The following is a 24,447-nucleotide window of genomic DNA, read 5'->3' as shown; positions in this document are numbered from 1 at the left end:
GATAGTTTCCGGCCTAACATATTAATAATGCCTTCCTGACAATGCTTTTATCAAAGACTTCTTCTCCATAAAAAAACTCTTTGGCCATAGCTATTTTAAATGGGTGCATTACATTAAAAAAACCAGTTATTAGATTTAGTTATAACCATAAATTTCTAAATAAATGACCAAAATATCTTAATTTGCACATAATTTTTATAATAAAATAAACATAGCATACTAGGACATACATTTAAAGGTAAATTACCAAATTTAGGATGAACTTTGGACCCAATTTAATATGGTATAAGAGCATGGGTTAGTATGTAGACCTCCACAATGTTAAAAACACCATTGTTAGCAAACATATATGCCCCATCAAAACCTCATAAGAGCGTCAACTTTCTCTTGTGCAAGAGCCATTGGAGACCTTATCCAAGGTAACTCATCCTCTTTCAAAAGATTATCAAGTTCACTCTCTTCTATCACTAAACTTTAGGAGATTGTTTAGAAAGTTTCTAAAAGAATCATGTAAAAAGACAATTCTTTAACATATCTTTGCCAAAGAAACTTTGAGCCAGTGGTTATTCCTTTAGAACTAGGATAGTTCCTTCACACACACCAATTATAAATCCACATTTCTATTCTACAAAAAAAATTCTCTCCCAACCTAAAGAATTTGTCCTCTTTCTCTTCTCTCCCACAACTCTCTCTCATGACCTTCTTCGTTGGCTCTCTCCTTGCCCAATTCCTCTTCGATCTTTACATGCATCACTTCCATAATCTCCACTAAACTCAATGATAATAATTGTCATATGAAAAGATTAGTGGGAAGCCATTTTTTGCTCTAAGAATCTTCAGAAGCATGCGATCCTCTTGCTCTCCCTCCTCCATGGAAACCCCTCTTTCCTAAATCCTTATTTCACTCAATGGGAGCGTATAGACAAACTTGATGTCTTTCCAAGTAAAGTTCAAGCAATGTTTATGACCATCTTTGATTTTCTACGGCATCAGAGATTGGCCCTCCCATATAAACATGTGTGACACAATTTAATTTCTTGTTCATTATTGTGAATTTGGGTCCAAAACTTATCCCAAAATGACTTATAGTTAGGAAGCATCTTTCCCAACTAATAAAATCAAGATATTTTTACTCATTAATCTATATGGAATTATCCTTTAACACTCCCCTCACGTGTAAACTTATTTTTGTGGCTCTACTTATAGACAACTTGGGTGAAGGCGCCCACGTTTGAGTACCTGCTCAAATACCATATGAAGTTGGGTCCAAGGGCCATCCCGAAATGACAAGCCAAGTTAGGAAGCCTTTTTTTCAACTAATAAATTCATGATCCTTGTACTCACTAATCCATATGGGACTATTTTTAGCACTCCTTCTCACGTATAAGCCCTCTTTTATGGTTTTCACGTGTGGATAGTTTGAGTGGAGGACCACATATGAGCACATGTTCTAATACCATATGAAGTTAGGTCCAAGGCCCACCCCAAAATGACTAACCCAGTTAGGAAGTCTCTTTCCCAACTAATAAACTTGTTGAATTTATGGAAAAAAGAAAAACTTCATTGACTTCATATAATCAAAGTACATGAACCTCTATTTATAATAGAGGAAGGTAGTAAAGTCCAATTACAATTAAACTTCCTTTGTCCCAATTACACCCAAACTCTAACACTTAAAGATAAGTCCTAGCATAATTAAATAACCCAATATAAATAGAAGACTAACATGAGTAAAATACCTTTAAACTGAAACTTTTCTATGAGACCTGCTTCCATAATAATTGTGGCTCTGTTAGACTTCTTATTGTGTAAGATTCTTATGCCACCTCATGTGATCATGGTGGGTCCCATATCTTATGGGCTTGGGCCCATCTTCCAACACTTTTGGATATGTGGGCCTTCCTTAGTCTTATGGGTTTGAGCCCATCTTCCAACACACTTGGATATATGGTCCTTCCTTGGTCGTGTGAGCTTGGGTCCATCTTCCAACAAAACTCAAGATTTGTGTACTCACTAATTGATGTGGGACTATTTTCTTTAATACTCTCTCATGCGTAGGCCCTCTTTTATGGTTCTCACACATGGACAATTTGGGTGGAGGCCCACGTATGAGCACCTGCTCTAATACCATGTGAAGTTGGGTCCAAGGCCCATCCCAAAATGACTAGCCCAATTTTAAGAAAATTGTAGTAAACATATTCCCCCACCCCTACCCCCCATCCTCTAGATTTACATGAACAAAGCCTTTCAGTCTTGATCTTATGTATTACAGGAAAGCACCACCATTTCCTATAATAGTTTATTTGATAAATAGACTACCATTTGATGTGCTACAAGGTAAAACTGTCAATTCCCTGTTAATTCACAAATCACCTTCATACACACACTTTCACCTTCAACTTTTGGAGCTATTAGAGAATCAAATTTGAAGCAGCCAGACAACAAAAAATGTTCCTCCCACTTTAGTCCTTCATATCACACTAATTTTATGTTTTTTATTATATATTTTTTATATTTGACTTTTTTTGTGTACATTATAGTACATTAGGCTATATCAATAAAAATTTAAATTTATTTTGTCAAATTTTTACTTTATTTTATTAACAATTTTAGACGGGAAAATAAAAATAAAATTAAAATTTTAATTTGAAAAATAATCAACAACAAAAATTCACTGAAAAATAATTTTCTAAATAAAAATAAAATATTTATCAACAAATTATTTCCAACAAATATTTTTTAAAAAAATTACAAGAAAATCTATATTAAAATATTTTAATTAAAATTTTAAAATTACTACTGATGAAATATTTTTCTGCAAATTAATTTTCATAAAAAAACTTAAAAATAATTAAAGAAATTTTCGTTAGTAAATAAATTTAGGATAAATAAAAAATGATGAGATGGAAGATAAGAAGGGAGTTATATAGCCCAAAGGGAAATGAGGATGAAAGAGACTACCCTTTGGAGGTTGAGATGTAGAGTCTAGGAGGTGATATAGTAGGTAAAGGTGAATGTGGAGCTATTTCTAGCTCAAGTCCACAAGTAAAATTACCCTCAGAGTCCTCAGCCAGTCATTTTATTCTTGTGAGCTGATTATGAACAATTGCAAGCATGGAATATGTAGAATATTTAAGAACAAAGGAGAGATAAAAAGTACTTAAGGAAAAGTAGATAAAATAGAACAGTGAATTTTATTCCATCATCATAAAAAAAGGGAGAATATTGGACAATGCTGGCAAGATCTCTTTCCATATACTTAAGTTACTATTGATGTACATTAAGATTGTCATGCAGCTCAAAAAACTCCAAAGGAAATTTCTGGTAGCATAAATATTCGAATGACCAAGCCAAAGACCATCTGAATAACCCAGCCCAAATTCGTCATTCTTCCTCTTCTCCTCCTAAAACCTTCTCTCTACAATTCTTCTTCTTCTTCGTACCCCTTAATCCTCTTCTACTATGATTATACATCATGGAATTCTAAGTTTTAACATGGTATTAGAGCAGGTAATGATCTGAGATGCAAAAGGAGAAGAAGATGAAAAAGAAAGGGAGGAAGAAGGAAAAAAAAAAAAAAATAGGAGTTTCTTGTTTTTCCTTTACTCTTTTTCCCAATTTATGTTTTTCATTGGTTTTTTTAACTCTGTTATCGTATGTTTCATATATTAAATTATTTATCATTGGAAAGATATTTGAGTCTAGTTTCATACTCAAAAAGAATCATTGAAATCAGATTTTTCTAGAAAATGAAATCGACATCTGAACAGCACAAATGTTTCTTGCAACAACATAAAAATTTAACTTTTGAGTCATTTTATGTCATCAAGAACGAGACTTTATATGGAGAAATATATATCAAAAGAGAGATTTGCTTCTTTTACTAGATTATACAACTGGTGGATTAGTACTCGAGCTTGAAAAAAAATTGTTGACTTCAATCTGGGACCATTGACATTATCTCCCATCTTGAGGGGGAGAATATAAGAAGTATGAAGGATAAACACATTGGAGATTTTTAGATTTATTGATTATCAAACAACACTTGGTTCAACTTATTTATAAGCAGTCTATTACTAGCCTTGATTCACTCACTCGGGGTCAACTCGGCCTGTCAATCTGATTCGGCTCACTTGCTTATTGCTTCTGTATATGTGTCTGGGTCCCGAGTTCTCTACCGATTCCTTCCACGACTCGGCAATATGGGTTTGATACCTAACAGGGCTCAACTGAGTCCCTTGTCTCCGACTAGATTATTATCTTGACGTATTGGCAACTAATTACTTGGTTCCAACATATTATTTGGTGCAGCTTTCCTATTTAGTGATGGACTATTTACGTATTATTGCATGGATCCTTTTTAAAGATTTTTATTATTTGGTATGTGTTATATGGGCCCAAGCTCATTTCAGTAGTTGCAATTATGTCTCTCTGATTAAGACATTATTATTGAAGGACTTCTCGGTTGCCGATTGTTGTTAGCATTGGTTACTCCGATGAAGAAAAAAGCACATGGCAGCCCCAGAATATTATCTTTCGGTGATTACTCTTTAACCTCCTTATTTAGCATTTTTACTCCAACCTTTTGAAATCGATGCCCTGTGGAGGGACATCGTGATGAAGGAGTTTATTACTACACTTCTAAGTAATGCCTATAGACCCACCACCTACAGAGGATAGGAGTGTGCCCAAGTCTATTATTCACCCAAGAGGTGTTTTTTTAGCTACTCGAGAAAGTGGGTAGACGTGCCCCACAGCAGGGCTACATTTTCACCTATGAAATTGAGTGGAAAGTATTTTTGACTATGACCATTTGACTGGAGTATAGAACGATGTCTTATTACTCACTTATATTATGCCAGTTGGGTCTCTTGGAAAAGAACAAAGAGATCACCAGTTTGAGGGGGAGTTTTGGAAGATATGGTGGATTGCCATTTTATACAGGAATATTTTATACATCATTTGCATCAAACTGGGCATTTATAATGTTATCTCACCCCCAACTTGAGGGGGAGTGTTAGAAGATGGGCCCAAACCCACACGACCAAGGAAGGCCCACACGTCCAAATATTAGACACTAGTTGCCTTTTTGTTCTTATTGGATTTGGTTTCATAATTGAGCAGTCCAAATATATTCCAACTCTAAATCTTGATTTCTTCATTCAAAATAGGATATAATGATTGGATGTGATGTATAAGCTCAAGCATTGCTTCAAATATTGAAAGAAAATGAATGAATAAATGTTCAACCATCAATTTAGGGGGAAAAAAAGACAAACTTTTAGAAGAAATATTTATTGAACTTACTTTGATTCCATGAAGAAACAAAATAATAAATAAAAAGTGAAGAGAAATATGAAGAAGAGATCTCAAATAACTTTGGATTTTGAGGATTGAGCTATTTATACTTATGAGTCTTGTACATGTACAAATTATATGATACACAACAACACAATGTGGAAAGTTAAGATCGATCGTGATTCATCCTATGAGAGTCAACATTTCATTTTAAATGTCTATTGATTGAGAGGAGTTATTTTTTAAATTATATTATTCATAATTTTCAAATTAAAACGAAGAAGTGTTAAGCTCTACAAGAAGTAGAGTAAGAGTTCTACAATGGACAAATCTACGGATGGACAAATTAATCAAGTCGAGCATGATAAAGTCTTGTTTAGGTTTTTAGATAGAAGCGAAAGTTATAAAACATCAACTTTCTTATAAAATTTGTCATTTTGAGTTGCCTTTTCTAAAATTCTTCTTTTTCCTATAAATTCTTCGAAGATGTCTAGTTATAAAACACATCTCATTAGAGTTTTCTTCACTAGAGTTGCTTTCAGTACTCATCTTGGCCATAAGAGCAATCGTTTTTCTTTTGGGTTACTCTTTGTCAACATCTTGAGGTTCCATCTCATATGTGAGAAGGATTCCTAGTAGCTTTTTCGAGCTTATAGATCTAAAGTTCACATTACGAATAGTGGTCTTCCTCATGTCCCATGACTTGGGAAGTGCCTTGAGAAACTTGTTGTTTTGTCTATACAAGGAAATCTCTTCTCCTAGGATATTCAATTCATTAATTATATGAGTGAACCTAGAGTTCATATAAGCTATTGACTCGCCTAGTTTCATTTTGAATTCATTGTATTGGGCTATCAACAAGCTAATTCTAGAGTCTTTAACTCTAATGGTTCCTTCATGTGTGACATCTAATTTTTCCAAAATATCCTTGGAGGTCTTACATGTGGAGACCCTATTGAACTGATTCGGTCAGGCACATAACTAAAGGTTTATTGCCTCAAAGTTTGTATTGAGCCGCTCTTTATCTTCCCTGGTCAGCTCATTGAATTCTTTTGCAACTGGAATGATATTTTCAAGCTTTTGAGGCTCAAAAGGACAATTCTTGGTTACATGCCATATGTCCCAATCTATGGATTGAAGAAATTATTCAATTCTTACCTTCCAATATCCATAGTTTGTTCCATTAAACAAAGGAGGTTGGTAGGTGGATTGTTCTTTGGGAAGGAGCAATTTATCTTGAGATGTCATTTAATCTTTTTTAAAATCAAGTGGATTTTGATTTCATTTAAGTGTTTATCCTGCTCTAATACCAATTTTTGGCCTAGATAGCTTCTCAAGATGGGGGAGGATTGAGTATTTCAAATTAAAAGCTATGTAAGGTGTGTAAATAAAATATTATGCAAATTCATAATTTCGATTGAAAATAAACATTTATACACCATAACACAAGAATAATTTTTTTATCGATGCTCTCCTAATGGCATTCACCACCCAAGAACCCTTGATTTGGAAATTCCACTATTTTAAAGCTCTCATAGCTAGAATGTACACACTAAAAATTTTGACCCTCTTTAAGCCATGTGTTGCTCAAGATACGCTTTTACAATCACAATCTCCCCGAGATAATGGTGCTAGATTCTATCTCTAGTTGGCTCTTTCTATCTAGATTGCATAGGTTCTAGATGAACTTTTCATAAATTGAAAACAAAAAAAAGGAAAACTTACACCCTTTACTCGGAGAGCTCCTTCTCCTTGAGAGATCCATGCTTCCACTTCTTTAATAGTACAAGATGGAGTGGAGAAGCTTGTCTAGAATGTAAAGCAAGGAAAGGAATGGAAAGAGGAAAGGATTTTGCAAGGTTAGGCTCTCTCTTTCACTATAGAGCTCTTTTGAGAAGTTTTGCAAGATTCAGAGTAAATACTCATAGGATTTGCCTATAAAAACACATTAACTTCTTTATGTATGGTTTGGTGGTATAACTTTTCCAAGCCAAACTAGTCATTTTTTCTTGTTTGCAAAAAATCAGTACATTGATTGATCATTCATTGTAAAGCGATTGTATACATGCACTGTATGACATAAAGCTCCATATTCACTATTGTACTAAAAAAAGTTTAGAAATACTCTCTTGTTAGATTTAGGATCCTATGATAATAAAGTAGTTAATCACACAAGAAGGAGAAAGAGAGAAAAACGAGAGTGAAGATGTAAGAGAGAAGAAGAACGAGAGATGGAGAGTGTGAAAGAGAAGAAGAGAGGTAACGAATTTAGGATCTTATGATAATAAAGTGTGAGTACCTACTCTGATACCATTAGAAACTTTAGGCTCCCATGAATGAATAAATGGGAAGTGCTTGAAAGCACTCGAGACCAACACCAAAAGAGGGAGCCAAAATGGACGGAATTTTGAATGACTTGAATTAAAAGAGTGAAGTGAGTTTACATTGTTTTATTTAGTTTTTCAAAACTAATAAAAAGACCACTCATGTCCCCATGTGTAGTGTCATCTAGGTGTCATGACATTTTTATACAAATCAATTTGATCTTCCTTCAATCAATGTGTTGTTCTTTCATTTCTTCTCCCATGATTCTTGGATCTTGATTTTCTCCTCTTAAGTGATTGATTTGGCCTTGATTCTCTCCCTTTGATTGAGTGATTTGGGAGTATTTTTTTATTAATTTGGGTAGATTGTTCATGATTTGTAGGAGATCTTGAGTAGCTTTAAAAGTTTTAGTGGGGCCCTCATGTGATTGTTGGAGAGGAGTCTTCTAGATTCATGCATGGGTGAGGTGGACATCACCTTTGCATGGTCTTGCATGGTGACATTGCCTCCTTTGTCATGCTTTCCTCTGCCACCTTTACATGATTTTGCATGGTAGATGTATCCTTCTTTATATGTCTTTGCATTTAGATGTTCCCTTCCGTAATTGTATCTTCTTTTGCATGTCAGTGTATGTAGATGTTCTCTTGTATAGGTTTGGATTGCTTAACAAATATGACAATCCAGTATAAAAATTGATTACCCCAATCCGAGGATGAATATACCAGCAATTTCAACAACATTATTAATTTAGATTTCAAAATGAAAGCACTTGATAACTTAGAAATATTGGCAATATGCGAAGTTTTTTTTAAAAAAAAACTATCAATTGATATGAAAATTAAAGCCTAATTGATATGATAGTAAAGAATTGAGCTTCCAAAATTTAGAAACCAAGTATTTAAATTAGATTTTAAAATCGATGTTTATAAATACATAGGTTTCAATGTGAAATTCTACCAAAAAAATACTTCTTGACTCTTAACGACACTAGCATTTTCATAAAACACTTGAGAGCACTTGGGAGCTTAGAAATTCATGTGAGCAAGCATGTCTTGAACTTTGGGCTTAGTTGATATATATAATGCATTTTTTATGTTAAAAAAAAAAACTAGCCATTATAAGTTGGTAAAGTTGTTTTTTATATTTGATAAAAATAGGTAATTTTTTCTCAAAATTATGGAAAAATAATCAATAAATCCTATTTTTGCTACTGAACTGTTGGTAGCACTTAAAAAACTAGGAAACCTGTGGCCCCGTGAGTCTACTTCAGTTATTATGAACAGTTGAATTTCTGTAGTAAGTTGAATCGAGTGCCAAGGATTCAGATCTATTCCTTCCAATAGTATGATTTTGCAATCGAATCCCCCCCTCAGTTCCATTGCTTAGACTTTTACTTGCTACAAGGTTCACATCCTTTTTCTTTTTCATTTTTCACCCAGATGGGGTCAAATCCACCCATTGGTTTTACTCCTATAATGTATGTCTTCAGGACGGTTTAAATCCATTTTTTATTCCATAATTTTCTATAACTTGGATTAGCATCCTTTTTCTTTTCTCTACGAACTTAATAATTTGCATCTTGTAACTTGTGTCCGAATCTTTCCTTCCTTATATTCTTATTTCAATCCTTTGATTTGAATCCTCCTCCCTAATGGTATGGAATCCAAAGGAAAGTTTGACTCCATTTTTAATTCCCAAATTTTCTGCAAGTGGTGTTCACTTTTTTGCATTCAAATGGGTTCGAATCCACTTTTCAAAAATTCTAAAGATGTTTTCTTTTCTGTAAAAGTCTCATTCAAGAATTAGTGTAAGATGTATGTATTTGTTATCATCAAAATTCAACTACTCGGAGATGTCTCATAACCTTTCTTTTACAATATACTCTATCAATCATGGGGCTGGGCATGAAACTGAGATTCACGGGGACTTTTCCCATGAATTATCGGGTGAGTGCATAGATTTGTTAGCCCATCCAGCAGATTCAATCAAGAAAACAATTATCTATTTTGCGTTTCTGACATGCACCCAGTTCCAATATGTGTTCGTGACTGTATGCCGGAGTTTATCCTGTATTTTATTCAATCCACCCCAACAGAGTAAAGCGGTATATAAATTGTATCTTCCAAATTGCTTCACTGTCGCAGAAATTTCAGTTGTCCTTTCTTCTTTCTTTATTGGGACGACGACTGTAAGGAATCTTGAATGAAATATGAGAACCCAAGAAACTGAAAACCAAGTGAGCAAAGGGAAGAATCACGCGGATAGGAAAAAACTGTTAAAAACAAACCATAACTCTGATTGTTTTGGGTATCCGAGACTGCAAATTTTAGTAGAACCAAAGATAGGAAGTTGTGGCATTCACGTACAGATCACATGGATGAACTTAAATTCGTGCAAGGTGGCAGTCCTGTTCAGCTATCTCTCTCCATCTTCTTTCTGTACGAGACAGAGATGGAGAAAAAAGCCACACATCATGTACTTTGTTAGTTGAAGCTTTTCAATCCTCTTTTCTCCTGTCACTACTGAAGCTATATTAAACGCCGACACCTTTATTCTTCCTCTGCAACGCTTCTTTCTTTCTTCCTCATGGCGTCAGCGAAGTTTGTTCTGACAACTGCCTGGTCTATCACTTTTGTTTCCGCTCTAGTTAGCAGTCTTTTGGGCGTTGTAGGTGGGCAGCTCGTGGTGGGATTCTACTCTTCTACCTGTCCAAATGCGGAGGACATCATCAGTTCTGTCGTCTCTGAAGCTGTTCAAAGGGATCCCACCATTGCAGCAGCGCTGCTGAGGTTGCATTACCATGACTGCTTCGTCAGGGTCTCTGATCTCTCTTTCTCTCGCTTTCTCTCTGTATATTGCTTATCAAAGACTTCATAAATTGGTTTAAATTTTTTTGTAAATTTCTGATGTTGATCAGGGTTGTGATGGATCGGTACTCATCAGAAGGCTGCAGGCAGAGATGGAATCACCAAATCATGCAGGACTACGCGGATTCCAAATGATCGAGGATGCAAAGACCCAATTGGAAACCGAGTGTCCTGGTACCGTCTCCTGCGCAGACATTGTAGCATTAGCCGCTCGAGACTCCATTGTTCTGGTACATGCTCCAGGAAGTAAAATAGTCTTTCTTTACATTTTTGCGATCGATAAATTTGAATCTAAAAGTGAAACCAGATTGGAAATTTACTGTTATAACGCAATTACCTCCTGCTAGTGGTTGCAGAGCAATGGACCAAGTTACCAGGTTCCGACTGGTAGACGAGACGGCCGGATTTCTAACGTTTCAGACGCCGATAACATGCCGGAGGTGGAGGACTCAATCCAAGAGATCAAGGCCAAATTCTTTCAGAAAGGGCTTTCCGAGAAAGATTTAGTTCTTCTCAGTGGTACTCGTACAACTAAAATCCATTTACACTATAAAATTCATAAAACACAATCCATTTAACGTAAGTATGTGACGAAAACTTCAACTTTCAGCTGCACATACCATTGGAACCACTGCATGCTTCTTCCTACAGAGAAGACTGTACGACTTCAGCCCAGGCAGTGGTTCCGATCCATCGATCAACCCGGAATTCCTACCGGAACTCATGGCAAGGTGTCCTAAAAACGGTAACGTCAATGTCCGGTTAGCCCTCGATCGGGAAAGTGAGTTCAGCTTTGATGATAGTATCCTACGAAACATCAGAGATGGATTTGGAGTTATTGAAACAGATGCTAAGCTTTACGACGATGACTCGACAACAACAGTGGTTGATTCCTATATGGGATTTCTAAGTGGGGTATTTAGGCCATTTTTTGAATCAGATTTCACTGAATCAATTGTGAAAATGGGTCAGATTGGTGTGAAAACTGGTTCCAGGGGAGAGATAAGGCAGGTTTGTTCCCAATTTAATTGATTATTACAAGAACAAGTGCTTTTTTTTAGTGCAGATGAATACTGTATATTAACTTCTATAGAACTGAGCTTACAGAGGCTAATTTTGTCACAGCTGGAATTGTAAGCCTTAAATATGAATTTCTAATAACAACATGAAATTCATCATATAAATTAAATGGAAGCTAAATCATACAACCTTCCATACGCTTCAAATTCCGTTCTCTGTTCGGCGCTTCCGATCTCTGAGCACTCACGAAAATGGCTCAATTGAAGGGGCTTGAGTGATGAGACAGGGGACCGAACACCATTAACTAAGTCAACCTCCCATCAAGGTTATTCATGGCTTCGTGTTACCAAGGGAGTTGCAACTACCAGAAGTTTGAGGCCATGTTAATGAGAAAACAGTTTCTCATAAAAACGGTTAACATTCTCCCACTTGGTCCAAACTTCTAATATAATCTTAAACCCATCGATAATCTGAATTTAAGTAATAAATACATGAATCATGGCGATAGGTCCTCTAATGACGAGTATTATCTTCCATGTATTACTATGTATGTATTACTTATACTTTATGAATAAACCCTATGTTTACTCTTGCTCCAACACAGATGAATTTTCTCAAAATTAAAGTGCACATAAATATGAGAAAAAACATCACATTAATTAAGAATTTCATTGAAATAACATTGTTCATACAATGAAAAATTTACATAATGGAACCAGTCCCATATTCACAACATGATCCTTGAATTTAAACGGTGGCATGCCCTTAGTCAAAGGATTTGCGATCATTAAGTCAGTGCTGACGTGCTCAATGACCACTTTCTTTTCTTTAACACGTTCTCTTATGGCCAAATACTTTATGTCAATATGTTTACTTCGACTTCCACTTTATTTATTTTTGGCCATAAAAACAACAGCTAAATTATCGCAATATATTCTTAATGGCCTAGAGATAGAATCCATAATTCTAAGCCCAGAAATGAAACTCTTAAGCCATACACCATGTGAAGTAGCCTCAAAACAGGAAACTAACTCGGCTTCCATAGTCGACGTGGCGGTCAAAGTTTGTTTGGCACTCCTCCATGATATTGCTCCACTGGCCATCAAGAAAATGTATCCTGATGTTGATTTACAGGAATCAATACAGCCAGCAAAGTCAAAATCTGAGTAACCAATGACTTCTAAATTGTCCGTCCGCCTATACATCAGCATGTAGTCTTTGGTTCCTTGAAGGTACCTCATTACTTTCTTTGTAGCTCTCCAGTGGTCTAACCCGGGATTACTCTGATATCGCCCCAACATCCCAACAACAAATGCAATATCAGGTCTGGTACAAACTTGAACATACATTAGGCTTCCGACAGAAGAAGTATATGAAATGTCTTTCATTTAGTCCCTTTCAAAGTCATTCTTCAGGCATTGGTTCAAATTAAACCTATCACCTTCACAATGGGAGCTACACTTGGTGAACAACTCTTCATCTGAAATCTCTCTAACACTATATTAATACAGGTTTCTTGAGACAGACCTAAGATACCTCAAAATTTGTCTCTATGAATCTTAATGCCAAGGACATAAGATGCCTCACCCATATCCTTCATATCAAAATTGTTAGAGAGAAATGGTGTCACCTCATGTAGAAAACCCTTATCATTTGTTACTAGCAAAATGTCATCCACATATAAAACAAGAAAACAGATATTACTCCCACTGACCTTCTAGTATATACATTGATCTATAATGTTTTCTACAAACCCGAATGAAGAAATTACATTATGGAATTTCAAATATCATTGGCGGGATGCTTGTTTTAAACCAATTGACTTTTTTCAGGATGTTTCATGATCTCCTCCTCTAGATCTCCATTGAGAAATGTCATTTTCACATTCATTTGTTGCAACTCTAAGTCAAAATGGGCTACTAATGCCAAAATAATGTGCAAGGAATCTTTCTTAGATACAGGAGAAAAAGTTTCCTTGTAATCGATTCCTTCTTTATGAGCGAACCCCTTAGCAACGAGTCTTGCCTTGTATCGTTCAATGTTGCCAAATAAGTCTTTCTTTGTTTTAAAGACCCATTTACATCCGATGGCTTTAAATCCACTAGGCCACTCAACAAGATCTCAGACACAATTACTCTTCATAGAATTCATCTCTTCCTTCATGGCATTGTACCATAATTCTGATTCTTTGCAACTCATGGCTTCTGAAAAATACATGGGATCGTTTGCGGTTCCAATGTCAGATTCTTGCATAGTGGTGTGCTTTAGGGATGAGAACTTCATGATTAGGGTGTTTGCTAATGCCTTATCTGAAGTGACAAATTGAGCATCAATGGCTTTCAGCAAGTCTTTGACATTGTCATACTGCTCAACAAAACCACGAATACCAACAACAATTTTAATCTTAATGAACATTACACTGAGGTGATTAGATCGCTCCCATCGTTCATAAAGTGTAATTTCAGCTGTAGTGCTGGTATCAGTAATTATGGGTGGTTCGTCTTTCCTAATAGCATCCACCCAAAATGAAGAAGTATTCTCTCTTTCCAGACGTTATCATTATCTCCCTTAACATCAGGGATATTACAACGAAAATCAGAGAAATGTGCAGTTGTACAACTGCATAAAATTACAAATTACATGCTGATGTTAAAATTGAGGCTTGAATAAAATATCATGCTTTACCAATGTAAATCATGCTTAAAAATCAAATCAATTGACATAAAAAACATTGCCTGTTGGCTAAATATTTTTTAATTCAAGCATATTCAATATTCTTTATGAGTAAACTTGATGATAAAACTATCAAATTATTTATAAATTCATAATTCCTGTGGGTAAATTATGAATAATTTGATATTTTATCCTAATTAATATACTCAAATATAATAAAAGTTCATGTGGGATAAAATTTATTATATTAAGTATAATTAATTACAATTAATTTCTACTTTTTATTTATGATAAAACTATCAAATTATTTATGAATTCATAATCCCTGTGGGTAAATTATGAATAACTGGATATTTTATCCTAACTAATAAACTCAAATATAATAAAAATTCTTGTGGGATAAAATTTATTATATCAAGTAAAATTAGTTACAATTAATGTCTAATATTCTTTATGTGATCCTAATCATAATATATAATTTTTATTAAGTTAAAGATGTTGTGGCTATTCTCTAATTAATAAAAATTATATGGATCACAAGACATTAAATCTCATAAATGTATGAGAATAGCATGAATTGCATAATTGTAACTTACACTAACATGTTATCATTATGCACAAAATATTCTCATAAGATATGCATAATTAAAAACTATAATATTATGCATAACTTTAATTTCATGCATTTACATATATGCCAAAAAATGCATAAAAACTGTAACAGGAAATAAATCTAAAATTTCCTATATACATAACAACTGACGGCCAATGGCCTAATGGTCATTGGCGCAAATGAATATACGACCACTCGGGTTCGAATCCCGCTAGCGCAAAATCAATAACAAGTACCGAGTCGGCTCGGTCCAGGAACGGTGAGCCAACTCAACTTGTCCGAGTCGACTCGATGTTTTTTGTTTTTTTTCACCGAGTCAATCCGACCTGAGTCACGGTTGCCGAGTTGGAATGGCAAGTCGCAGAAGACTCATCCCGATTCAACTCGTTCGGTATTTACAAAAATACCTTATGATTTTAATTTACATGATTCTGCGCGCTGGAGGTCGTCTTCAACCTCTAGCCGCGCGCAGAAAAATGTTCGCCGGTGTTCTTTCAAGTTGTCGTCGCCGGCAAACCTGTCGGAATGGCTCCGGCGCTACGGCTCCGATGCTCTAAGGCGACACGAGAGAGCAGCCGACAGTCCCGCACCGAGAGCGGACAGAGACTGTCAGCACCAGATGTTTTTATACAATGTCGACACCGAAAAACCGTACGAAATGGTCGCCGGCGCCGGCGTCATGCTCGAGCTGGTTGTCGTCGATGCCAGAGCCCCGGTTCCCTCAAACGGGGAGCATACAGAGACCGCATAGAATTTGTTTAAAATACAAAAACAGAGCTTTTAAATTTAAGCTCAAATGGAACCGAAACGTTGGATCAGAGGTCTGCTCTGATACCAACTGTAAGCCTTAAACATGAATTTCTAATAACAATATGAAATTCATCATATAAATTAAACGGAAGCTAAATCTTACGTCCTTCCATACGCTTCAAATTCTGTTCTCTGTTCGGCACTTCCGATCTCTGAGCACTCACGGCGATGGCTCAACTGAAGGGCTTGAGTGACGAGATAGGGGACAGAACACCATTAACTAAAGCCAACCTCCCATCAAGGTTATTCATGGCTTCGTGTTACCGAGGGAGTTGCAACTGTCGGAAGTTGCAACTGCCAGAAGTTTGAGACCACGTTAATGAGAAAATCGTTTCTCATAAAAACGGTTAACAGGAATGGCATCTAACTCTCTAAGGCAATTCTGAATGCTAGATTGCTTTACCAATCTTTCTTGATTGTCATTAATTAATAGATTGGGCTAATTCTAGAAACAGATAAAAGAGCATTAATGCTCCTCCATATCCTGGAAAGGTATATCTCCTTGGAGACTTGTCCTGCAAAATTTTTTGAAGGATCAGTAAAAACAGACCAAAAGGTCGTTGGAATAGGATTACCCTTACTCTCTCACATATGTAAAACTGTTCATGAGCACAATATTATCTCATCAAGGGAAGAATATTTTAAGACTCTCACATATGCAAAATTGTTCTTGACCACAAGTCGTCAAGGGAAGAATATTTTTAGACAATGAAAATTGGGAAGAAATGTTCTAACAAAGAAATAGAATTTGCCGGCAGAAGATGTATCCAATAACAAATATTTTTTTAGTCATCGTAATTTGGTTTCGTATGACAAACTTTTCATTGGTAGAATTTTTTTATTTTATTAATTTTTAATATAATCTTATTTAATTATTTTTATATTTTTTTTTGTTTCTCTCTTTACAAATTTTAAAATTTTAAAATATACAATTAAGTAATAGAAAATGCGAAAAAAATTCATTGATATAGAAAGTTCACTGACTCAAATTTTTTTGGCAATGTGCATAAAAATACCTAAAAATGCATGAAAAAACCCTATAAAGTTAGATCTTGTGAGCCACTACCTCCTTTTGTCCATCAATTCGAGAAGCCATCTTTCTAATTTGGGCCATTACTCTCTATATCAATAGTTGTTAGATATATGGAATTTCTTTTTGTGCCTCCCACTCTTGCTCCCCTTGCTTCAGCTGCTTCAATCAACTCTTCATGTTAAAAGACACAGATGTGTGTAGGGGTGGCATGGCTAGTAAATAAGAACAAATTTCATACAAATGACATAGAATTGTAATTATAAAAACTGGTGTATATCCTCTTATGAATTTTTCCTTTTGAAGCATGTAACCCTAAGAGCATTATAGTCATTGTAAACACCTTTCCACAACTATAAATACAACCTCAAGGCATGGGGTAGAACATTCAAGTCTCTTTCTCTTGGCTCAAAGTGATCCTTATACCCCTCTCTCTTTTCCTCTTCTTTCTCTCCTTTGGTTTCTTCTCTCCTCTCATATAGGAGCTAGAGTTCCTCTCTTCTCTCCTTCCCTTGAGATCTTTTGTGTTTATGTGTTGACCCTAGAAATCATCATGGTATCAGAGCGTGCAATGATCTAACATGGAAAAGGAGAAGAAGATGGAGAAGAAAGGGAGGAAGAAGATGAAGAAGAAAAAGGAAAAGAAAATGATTTTCTAGTTTCCTTTAGTTTCTTTTCCAATTCCAATGTTTAGTGCTTTTCTTACCTCTTTTACCATAATTTTTATGTAGAAAATTATATACCATTGGAAACATCTTTGAGTTTAGTTTTCAACTAAAAAAAAATTGATGGAATGAGCTTTTTTTTACAAAGATAAATTGACATCTAAAGCAACAGAGGTCAAGCAACAGAAAAGTTTCGTGATGCAACATAAAGCATCGACTTTTTGAACGGTTTGTACCAACATGCCTGAGAATTTATTTTGAAAGTTATCTCAAAATAAAGATATGTGTCTACTTTCTATCCAAATAAATTGTTTCTCAATCTGATTTTTCTAGAGAGATCCATATTAGAAAAATCAAAGGTCATGCTATTATCCTGTTGGATGCGAAAATTCGAATTTAAGCCGAATTTTTTGCTTCATTGTTTTAGTTGCTAATGTTGGTTAAGTTTCCTATTTATTTTAAAAATCTAGTCAATATTTTACTAAATTTGGCATCTTTCCTTCCTTACAACTTTATTTTTTTTATCTCACATTACATTAGTTTCCTTAAGAAAAAATTTTCCCACTATGAGTTTAGTTTCCTTTTTTACAAAGTCTGAAATTTGAGTTAGAAATTTTTTCTAAATTAAAAATAATAATGTCCTAAATCTCTCTATTCCATAATTTATCTATTCAGTATTTTCTTTCCAAATTGGTCAAGTTGTGTTAAAATTAATTGCTTTATATGAGAAGTCAATATTTAAAAAAATTCCATTATGATGTTCCATCTCAAAACTTTTTTATAGGATTTTTTTTTAGTTTCCTTGATCATCATGTTTATAGAGAAACTATTTTTTATCTTCCTCTTGGGTCATACTTGGTCAAATTTGTTAAGTTATTTCAGTACTACATTATAGTTTCTTTCTTATTACGGTGATGGTTATTTTCTCTTCCTTTAATCCTCCATTTCCCTTTTACTTAATTGCATTTCTCCTACCATCCTTTTTTACTCTTGTTTACCCTCTTTGGCTAACCCCTTGAGACTTTTCTATTGGTACCCTTTGGGTTTTTATTGTTGTCTTTTGAGTGATAAACATTACCCTCTTTTGTGATTATCACTATTTTGTTCAAAATCCATTGAGGTTGGTTTCGACTCCTAAGACCAATGAGAGAGACTCCCAATTCTATAGGGCAAGATTAAGCCCCATCCCATCCACATCAGAGGAGGGATAGGGTTCACTTATTGAATTTTACTATGTGAATGGGGGGAAAGATTTCACCTCAACATGCAATAAAAAGGGGAAAAGTCAGCGCTTATTTATTTTTAATGATTATTTTAACTTAAGTATTGATTTTCCTATATCCCTATTTTGTTCCTATATCAGTCATTTATAATTAGACGCCTAGAACTGGATATTAATTACATATGTATACGAGCATGAAACTTAGTAAGGGTTGGAAGTGACACAATAAACAATTAAAATGATGAAAATATCATTTATAATTAGATTGTTTTTCTCATTGAAAAATATATCTATTAAAAAATACTTTACAATGGGTTTTCTTGCATTTATGTTGTCATTAAAAAATATGAAAAATTAGTCATAGTGCTTGTGTCTATGTTAGAAACAAAATGAAAGGTTAAATAAATATTGAAGGAATAGGCAAAGGAGAGAGATGAGAGTACTTTTTATATGGTTTTCTATTGGAGCAATAGAGAACACTCTCTATCATCCCCATCATTTGGAATTCTTCTTGTTTTCTTCCTTAAGTTAACTAGTGCACCATTTATGAACTTGGGGTATTTCTTCTCAATCTCATCAAGCTACTTTCAATGGTCTTCTTGGCGGCTAGTGATTGAGAATTCTAATTGCTACTAGATTATAAGCCCACCCATTTTAATTTTTAAAAAACCAAAAAGGTTGTTAGTCGTTCATTAGAAGATAGGAAACAGAGATATGAATGTTATTTTTATAAGTAACCAATAACCTGACATGTTCACAAAGTGTTTTGGTAAGAGAGACATCTTCTTTAAGAGCACATCCATTATTGTGAAACTTCTCATCAAATGTATGTGTTGTTGAGTGTTAAGTACATAACCAATACATACCCAAATATAGATCTTTTTGGTAGCGGAAAGCCAAGTACTTAACCCCTAGACCATAACAATACATCCACCTTTACAAACCGACGACCTCGGCGGCCTAACACTGGCAACGCTGGTCCACTGTTACATGGTCGCCGCGTCTGGGTCGACGCGATCGCCCTTGCCTTGATTCAAACTCGCAATGTGGTGCCCATTCTGATACCAAATGTTAAGCACCTAGCTAATACATACCAGAAGATCGATCTTTTTGGTAGCGGAAAGCCAAGTATTTAACCCATGACTATAACACTGAGTTGTAATATACTGAGAGCAAGCCAAACATTAGCAATGAATAGTGACCAATGTCCCTAATGTGATGTTGGGTTCAAGGTTCAACCCAAAATGACTAACCAGGTTAGGAAGTCTCTTTCCCAACTAATAAAGCCAATATCTTTGTACTTACTAATCCATGATGGATTATTCTTTAATGTTCCCCCTCACATGAAGGCCCTCTTTTGTGGCTCTACATGTGGATAATTTGGGTGGAGGTCCACATACGAGTAGTACATACTCTGATACCATGTGATGTTGGGTCCAATGCCTATCCCAAAATGACTAGTCAAGTCTGAACTCAAGACTGAATCTTGATATACCTCAGAACAATATATTTTTTTTACCACGAGATATATTGGCTACTACGGATCATTTGATCGGAATGAAATTTGGAATGGACACACTTGACGATATGAATCACTTGAAAAATAAACGTATATGTTTTGTACCAGATCTGTTACAGGATCAATAGGGTTTGACTCTTGTTCGTTTAGAAAATGTGGTTCGAGGAACTATATGTGGAGCAATCAGTCATAAATTGATACCGACTCCTCAAAATTTGGTAACTTCAACTCCGTTAACAACTACTTATGAATCCTTTTTTGGATTACCCCCTATATCTGAAGTTTAGGATTGAATGAATCCATTGACACAAATAGTTTATGGGCAAAAAAGGAGTTATTTGGGTCCTGGATGACTAATAGGTTGAATTGCTAGTTTTCGAATACAGGATATCCACACTAGTCATTATGGACGTATTTGTCCAATTGACACGTCTGAAGGGATCAATGTCGGAATTATTGGTCCTACAGTGAACTTCATTTCTTGTAGGAATTGTCGAAGTTGATGGTCAAGAGAGGTAGCTTTCGAATGGTGTTGTTTGTATCAGCTGTGCATTTTTATTTTTATTTTCCATTTGAATGTCAATATTTGGATTTGGAAGCAGCCTGCGTGTTCGGAATTCTATTCTCATATCAAGTAGTCCATTTAAGTTTTAAATTGCACATGGACTTCATCTTTGACCAGTCTACTAGGACTCTCCAGTGTCTTATCTTGTCTCCCCTATTGACCGAGGGGATTCAATGTAGTAGTCGATATCCACACAACTAGAACAAAATGTTGGCACATGTGTTTTGAGGAATTCAGGCTATTGGTAGCCTCCAAAGGCAACTTGACTTGACGATTTAGAGAACAAGCTTAGAGAACAACTTGAACATTGTATCGGACCTTGAATACACATGAAGGCATATCACTTGGTTTTTTTCTTCTTGTGATGGGTCTTGTATGTGGACTCAGTCAAACTTAGAGAACAAGCTTAGTTAGTCTTGGAAATAAAAATCATACCTAAACCTCAAATATATATATGACAAAACGAGTCTTGTCAAGCCAGTGTCCTATATTGCATGGCTCCTTTTTTTCCCTTGTTTCTTGGTCTCACAAACTCCAATATTCATTTCAGGCTTTTTAAATTTCCTAGTGACAAAAACATATAGTGAGTCTAAATACTCTAATAGAAAATATGTAATTATCATCAAAACCATGGGATTTTCAAAGGTTTTGAAGCCTTAGACCAACACAAATATGACTCACTTTCATAGTGCCTCACATGTAGATGGGCATTTCTAACTCAGTCATAAATGTAAGAGAGTATTCTAAAACTCCCTTATTTAAGTACAATTATGAATATGGAACTTTAGGTCATAAATGACATATAAACATGTTTAAGAATATCATAAACATCCTTTGAAACAAGTTAAGAGTACTTAGATTAAAACATTCTCGTGCTTTAAAAGTCAACATAGTTAAATTGGCACTAGAATGATTGATCAACTTCTGCCAATGATTGATCATCCAGAAGTTTGTAGACAAAAAATATAAAACATGATTGATCAACCACAATATTGCCAATCCCGGACAAGCAGCACACCGGGTCCCGCCGTCTCTGCAACTGTGTCAGTGTAAAGATTCATCGCTTTTTATTTACCCTTGTTCTTTATGGTTCTTAAGCCGACCCCAGCTCAGAATCTTCACCTCTCGTTCTTCTCGAGCAGCAACCGCCTCACTGTTCACAGTCTGAGGCTTGCGTAGGTAGCAAGCACCAAGAAAATGCTCGCAAAGCCTTTTTCGTGCAACAGTTGGCCGTGAGGCATATGGCGAAGTTCTGATGACACTGATCTTGGCAGAAAACGTTACCGCAGCAGACTTTTTTGAACTTTGACCATCAATATCAACCGTTCCCCAAGTAGATATTATCTAGTACATGTATGTTGCAATCTTGATGGATGCTGATACAGGGCTCTGTGATCTTGTTATTTTCAGAAAGCCTTTTGTATGTGGTCAAGCACGACTGCTGCTAGATTTACTACTTCTAAACGAAAGCTATCTTTCAGTGAGAAACAATGGAGCAAGGACAAATATCGTGCTTCGTTGTAGGTACATAAAGTGAAACAAAGACACTATAAATAATTAGCTCCTCTCTTCGTCCTTCCCCATCCATCAAAATCAGATAATTGCAGAAAAGACGAGAGATTTAACTGAAAGACACCCAATTCTCCTTGTTCGGAAACGAAACCATTGGCCATGGAGAGAGAAAGGAGCTTGGAGGAAGCTCTCTGTCCTGAAAACAAGAATACTGAGATGGATGTGGCACCAAAACGCCATATCAGCTTGTGGATCCTCTTGCTCAACGTTGCGGCTGCAGCTGTGGGAACCATTGGAGGGCCTTTGCTAATAAGGCTCTACTATCTCCATGGAGGCAACAGAAAATGGGTAGCGAGCTGGATTCAGACAGCCGGGTTTCCGATCCTTCTGATCCCACTGTCTGTTCTATTTTCTCGCAGTAAGGTTGCAGGCGTTCCGTTCTGGGCAGAACCAAAGCTTCTGATTTCCAGTGCAGTCATTGGCCTCTTCATCGGCCTTGACAACTTCATGTACTCCCTAGGCTTGTCGTACCTTCCCGTCTCGACCTCCTCCTTACTCTTCTCCACCCAGCTTGCATTCACGGCTTTCTTCGCTCTCATCATCGTCAAGCAGAAATTCACCCCTTACTCCATTAACGCCGTTGCGTTGATGACGCTCGGAGCCATCCTTCTGGGCATCAGGAAGAATGGAGACAGACCTCCAGGCGTTACAAACGGCGAATACTTGTTGGGTTTCCTCATAACACTGGGAGCAGCTTCACTGCTTGGATTCCTTCTGCCTTGCATCGAGACTGCCTACACGAAGGCGAGCAGAGCCATTACATACACAGTGGTGATGCAGTTTCAGTTCGGCACCACCTTCTTTGCCACTGTTTTCTGCACGATCGGGATGCTGATAAACAATGATTTTTCAGAAATCGCCAGGGAAGCCAGGGCCTATGAGCTCGGAGAAGTCAAGTATTACGTAGTCTTAGCTTGCTGTGCAGTAGCGTTTCAGTTTCTGTTCGTGGGGATGATGGGAGTTATTTTCTGCACAACCTCTCTTTTCTCAGTTGTGCTAACAGCAACTCTCCTTCCAATGACTGAGGTTGCTGCTGTGATATTCTTCCATGAAAAGTTCACAGGAGAGAAGGGAATGGCACTGGCTCTCTGCGTCTGGGGTTTCACCTCTTACTTTTATGGAGCCTATAGAAGCGAGACGAAGCAGGAGAACAAAGCTGAATCGATGTAAAATCTGTGAATTTTGTCTTCAACTCACATTTCTCAAACACCAATATTTGTATTTTGAGCTAATTGAAATTGAATTGATTGCATTGCATCAATTGTATTGCTTACGTTTGAATTCAAATGTAAGAATATTCTCCCAAGATAAAATAAAGGATTTTCTGTTGATTAGTTTGATAGCTTAACCAGGTGAGTTGCTCATCTTGACTTTTTGGGTACTTGCCTTCATCATTTTGCAGCATTTTTCTTACTAATTCATCTATGTGAGACTACTCTTTTTTAAGACTTTCTCTCATATCTAGACCCTCTTGTAGCTTCTACCAGCAGACAGTTTGGGTGGAGGCCTTCATAGGTGCACATGCTCTAATATCATCTGAAGCTCTGTCTAAGGCCCGTACCAAACTGACTAACCAAGTTAGAAATTTTCTTTTCCAAGTAATAAACCCAAGAACATACTACTAAATCATCTTTGTGGTACTATTCCTTTTTAAGAGAAATATATGCTTTGAAAAGTATTTGTATAAGACTGCCAAAGATCATTTTCAATGCCGATTGCTCACCAAGGATGGGAATAATTAATAATTTTCCAAGCTGATGATATTCATAAACATATTACAGAATGAAACTCCAACACATTGCTTATAAAAAAACCACATAATTTGTTTTCTCTCTCCCTCTCTCTCTCTCCTGTTGTACCTGCAAGGAACAATAGGAAAAAGTGCAATTAGAAAAGCTTTCAGCTTGACTAAAATTTTCCTAGTGTTTGTGTCAGGTTTAGAGGATAAGAAATATCCATCATTCCTCTTACCCCCAAAAAGTGTTAAATTATGCTAAGAATAAACTTCTTATTATGCTAATAGAAAATAAAAAAAATGAACCAAAAAGGTATAAAACCATCTAGAAATTCTTTTTCAACAAAAAACCTTTTAATAGAAAAATGGGTCAAAGGGAAAATGGGTTTTTCTTCATTTGTTATCCTAAACAATTTGTCTTTGTGAAGTTTATTCTTCTTAAAGTGTTTGCACTAATCTTGGTGAATTTTTTTAGAATTAGAAATGTGAGAACATAAGTACATCACATAGAATGACTAATTTCTTTAGTTTGC

The 24,447-nt window shown here is 35.8% G+C and overlaps 2 protein-coding genes and 1 pseudogene across 2 annotated transcripts; all 3 read left to right on the top strand.

Annotated features, from left to right (window-relative positions):
• The first annotated feature begins 1,352 nt into the window (after nt 1-1,352).
• LOC137946975 (peroxidase 43-like) lies at nt 1,353-11,522 on the top strand. Its single transcript, XM_068793264.1, has 5 exons — nt 1,353-1,381; nt 10,275-10,440; nt 10,541-10,720; nt 10,847-11,009; nt 11,101-11,522. The coding sequence occupies exons 1-5, from the start codon at nt 1,353-1,355 to the stop codon at nt 11,520-11,522; spliced, it is 960 nt and encodes a 319-aa protein (XP_068649365.1).
• Nucleotides 11,523-19,273: 7,751 nt separating this feature from the next.
• LOC137946675 (DNA-directed RNA polymerase subunit beta-like) lies at nt 19,274-20,545 on the top strand (annotated as a pseudogene).
• A 1,733-nt stretch (nt 20,546-22,278) lies between these two features.
• On the top strand, nt 22,279-23,804 carry LOC137946674 (purine permease 3-like). The gene is made up of 3 exons (XM_068792998.1): nt 22,279-23,345; nt 23,523-23,531; nt 23,645-23,804. Exons 1-3 carry the CDS (start codon nt 22,279-22,281, stop codon nt 23,802-23,804), a joined length of 1,236 nt encoding a protein of 411 aa, XP_068649099.1.
• Nucleotides 23,805-24,447: the final 643 nt, after the last annotated feature.

This window comes from Aristolochia californica, unplaced genomic scaffold, assembly GCF_029961685.1.
Source record: "Aristolochia californica isolate CCGP_79_NKW_82.1479 unplaced genomic scaffold, dmAriCali1.0.hap1 SCAF_12, whole genome shotgun sequence".
NCBI classification, from domain to species: Eukaryota; Viridiplantae; Streptophyta; class Magnoliopsida; order Piperales; family Aristolochiaceae; genus Aristolochia; species Aristolochia californica.
This window is presented reverse-complemented; position numbering and strand designations above follow the sequence as displayed.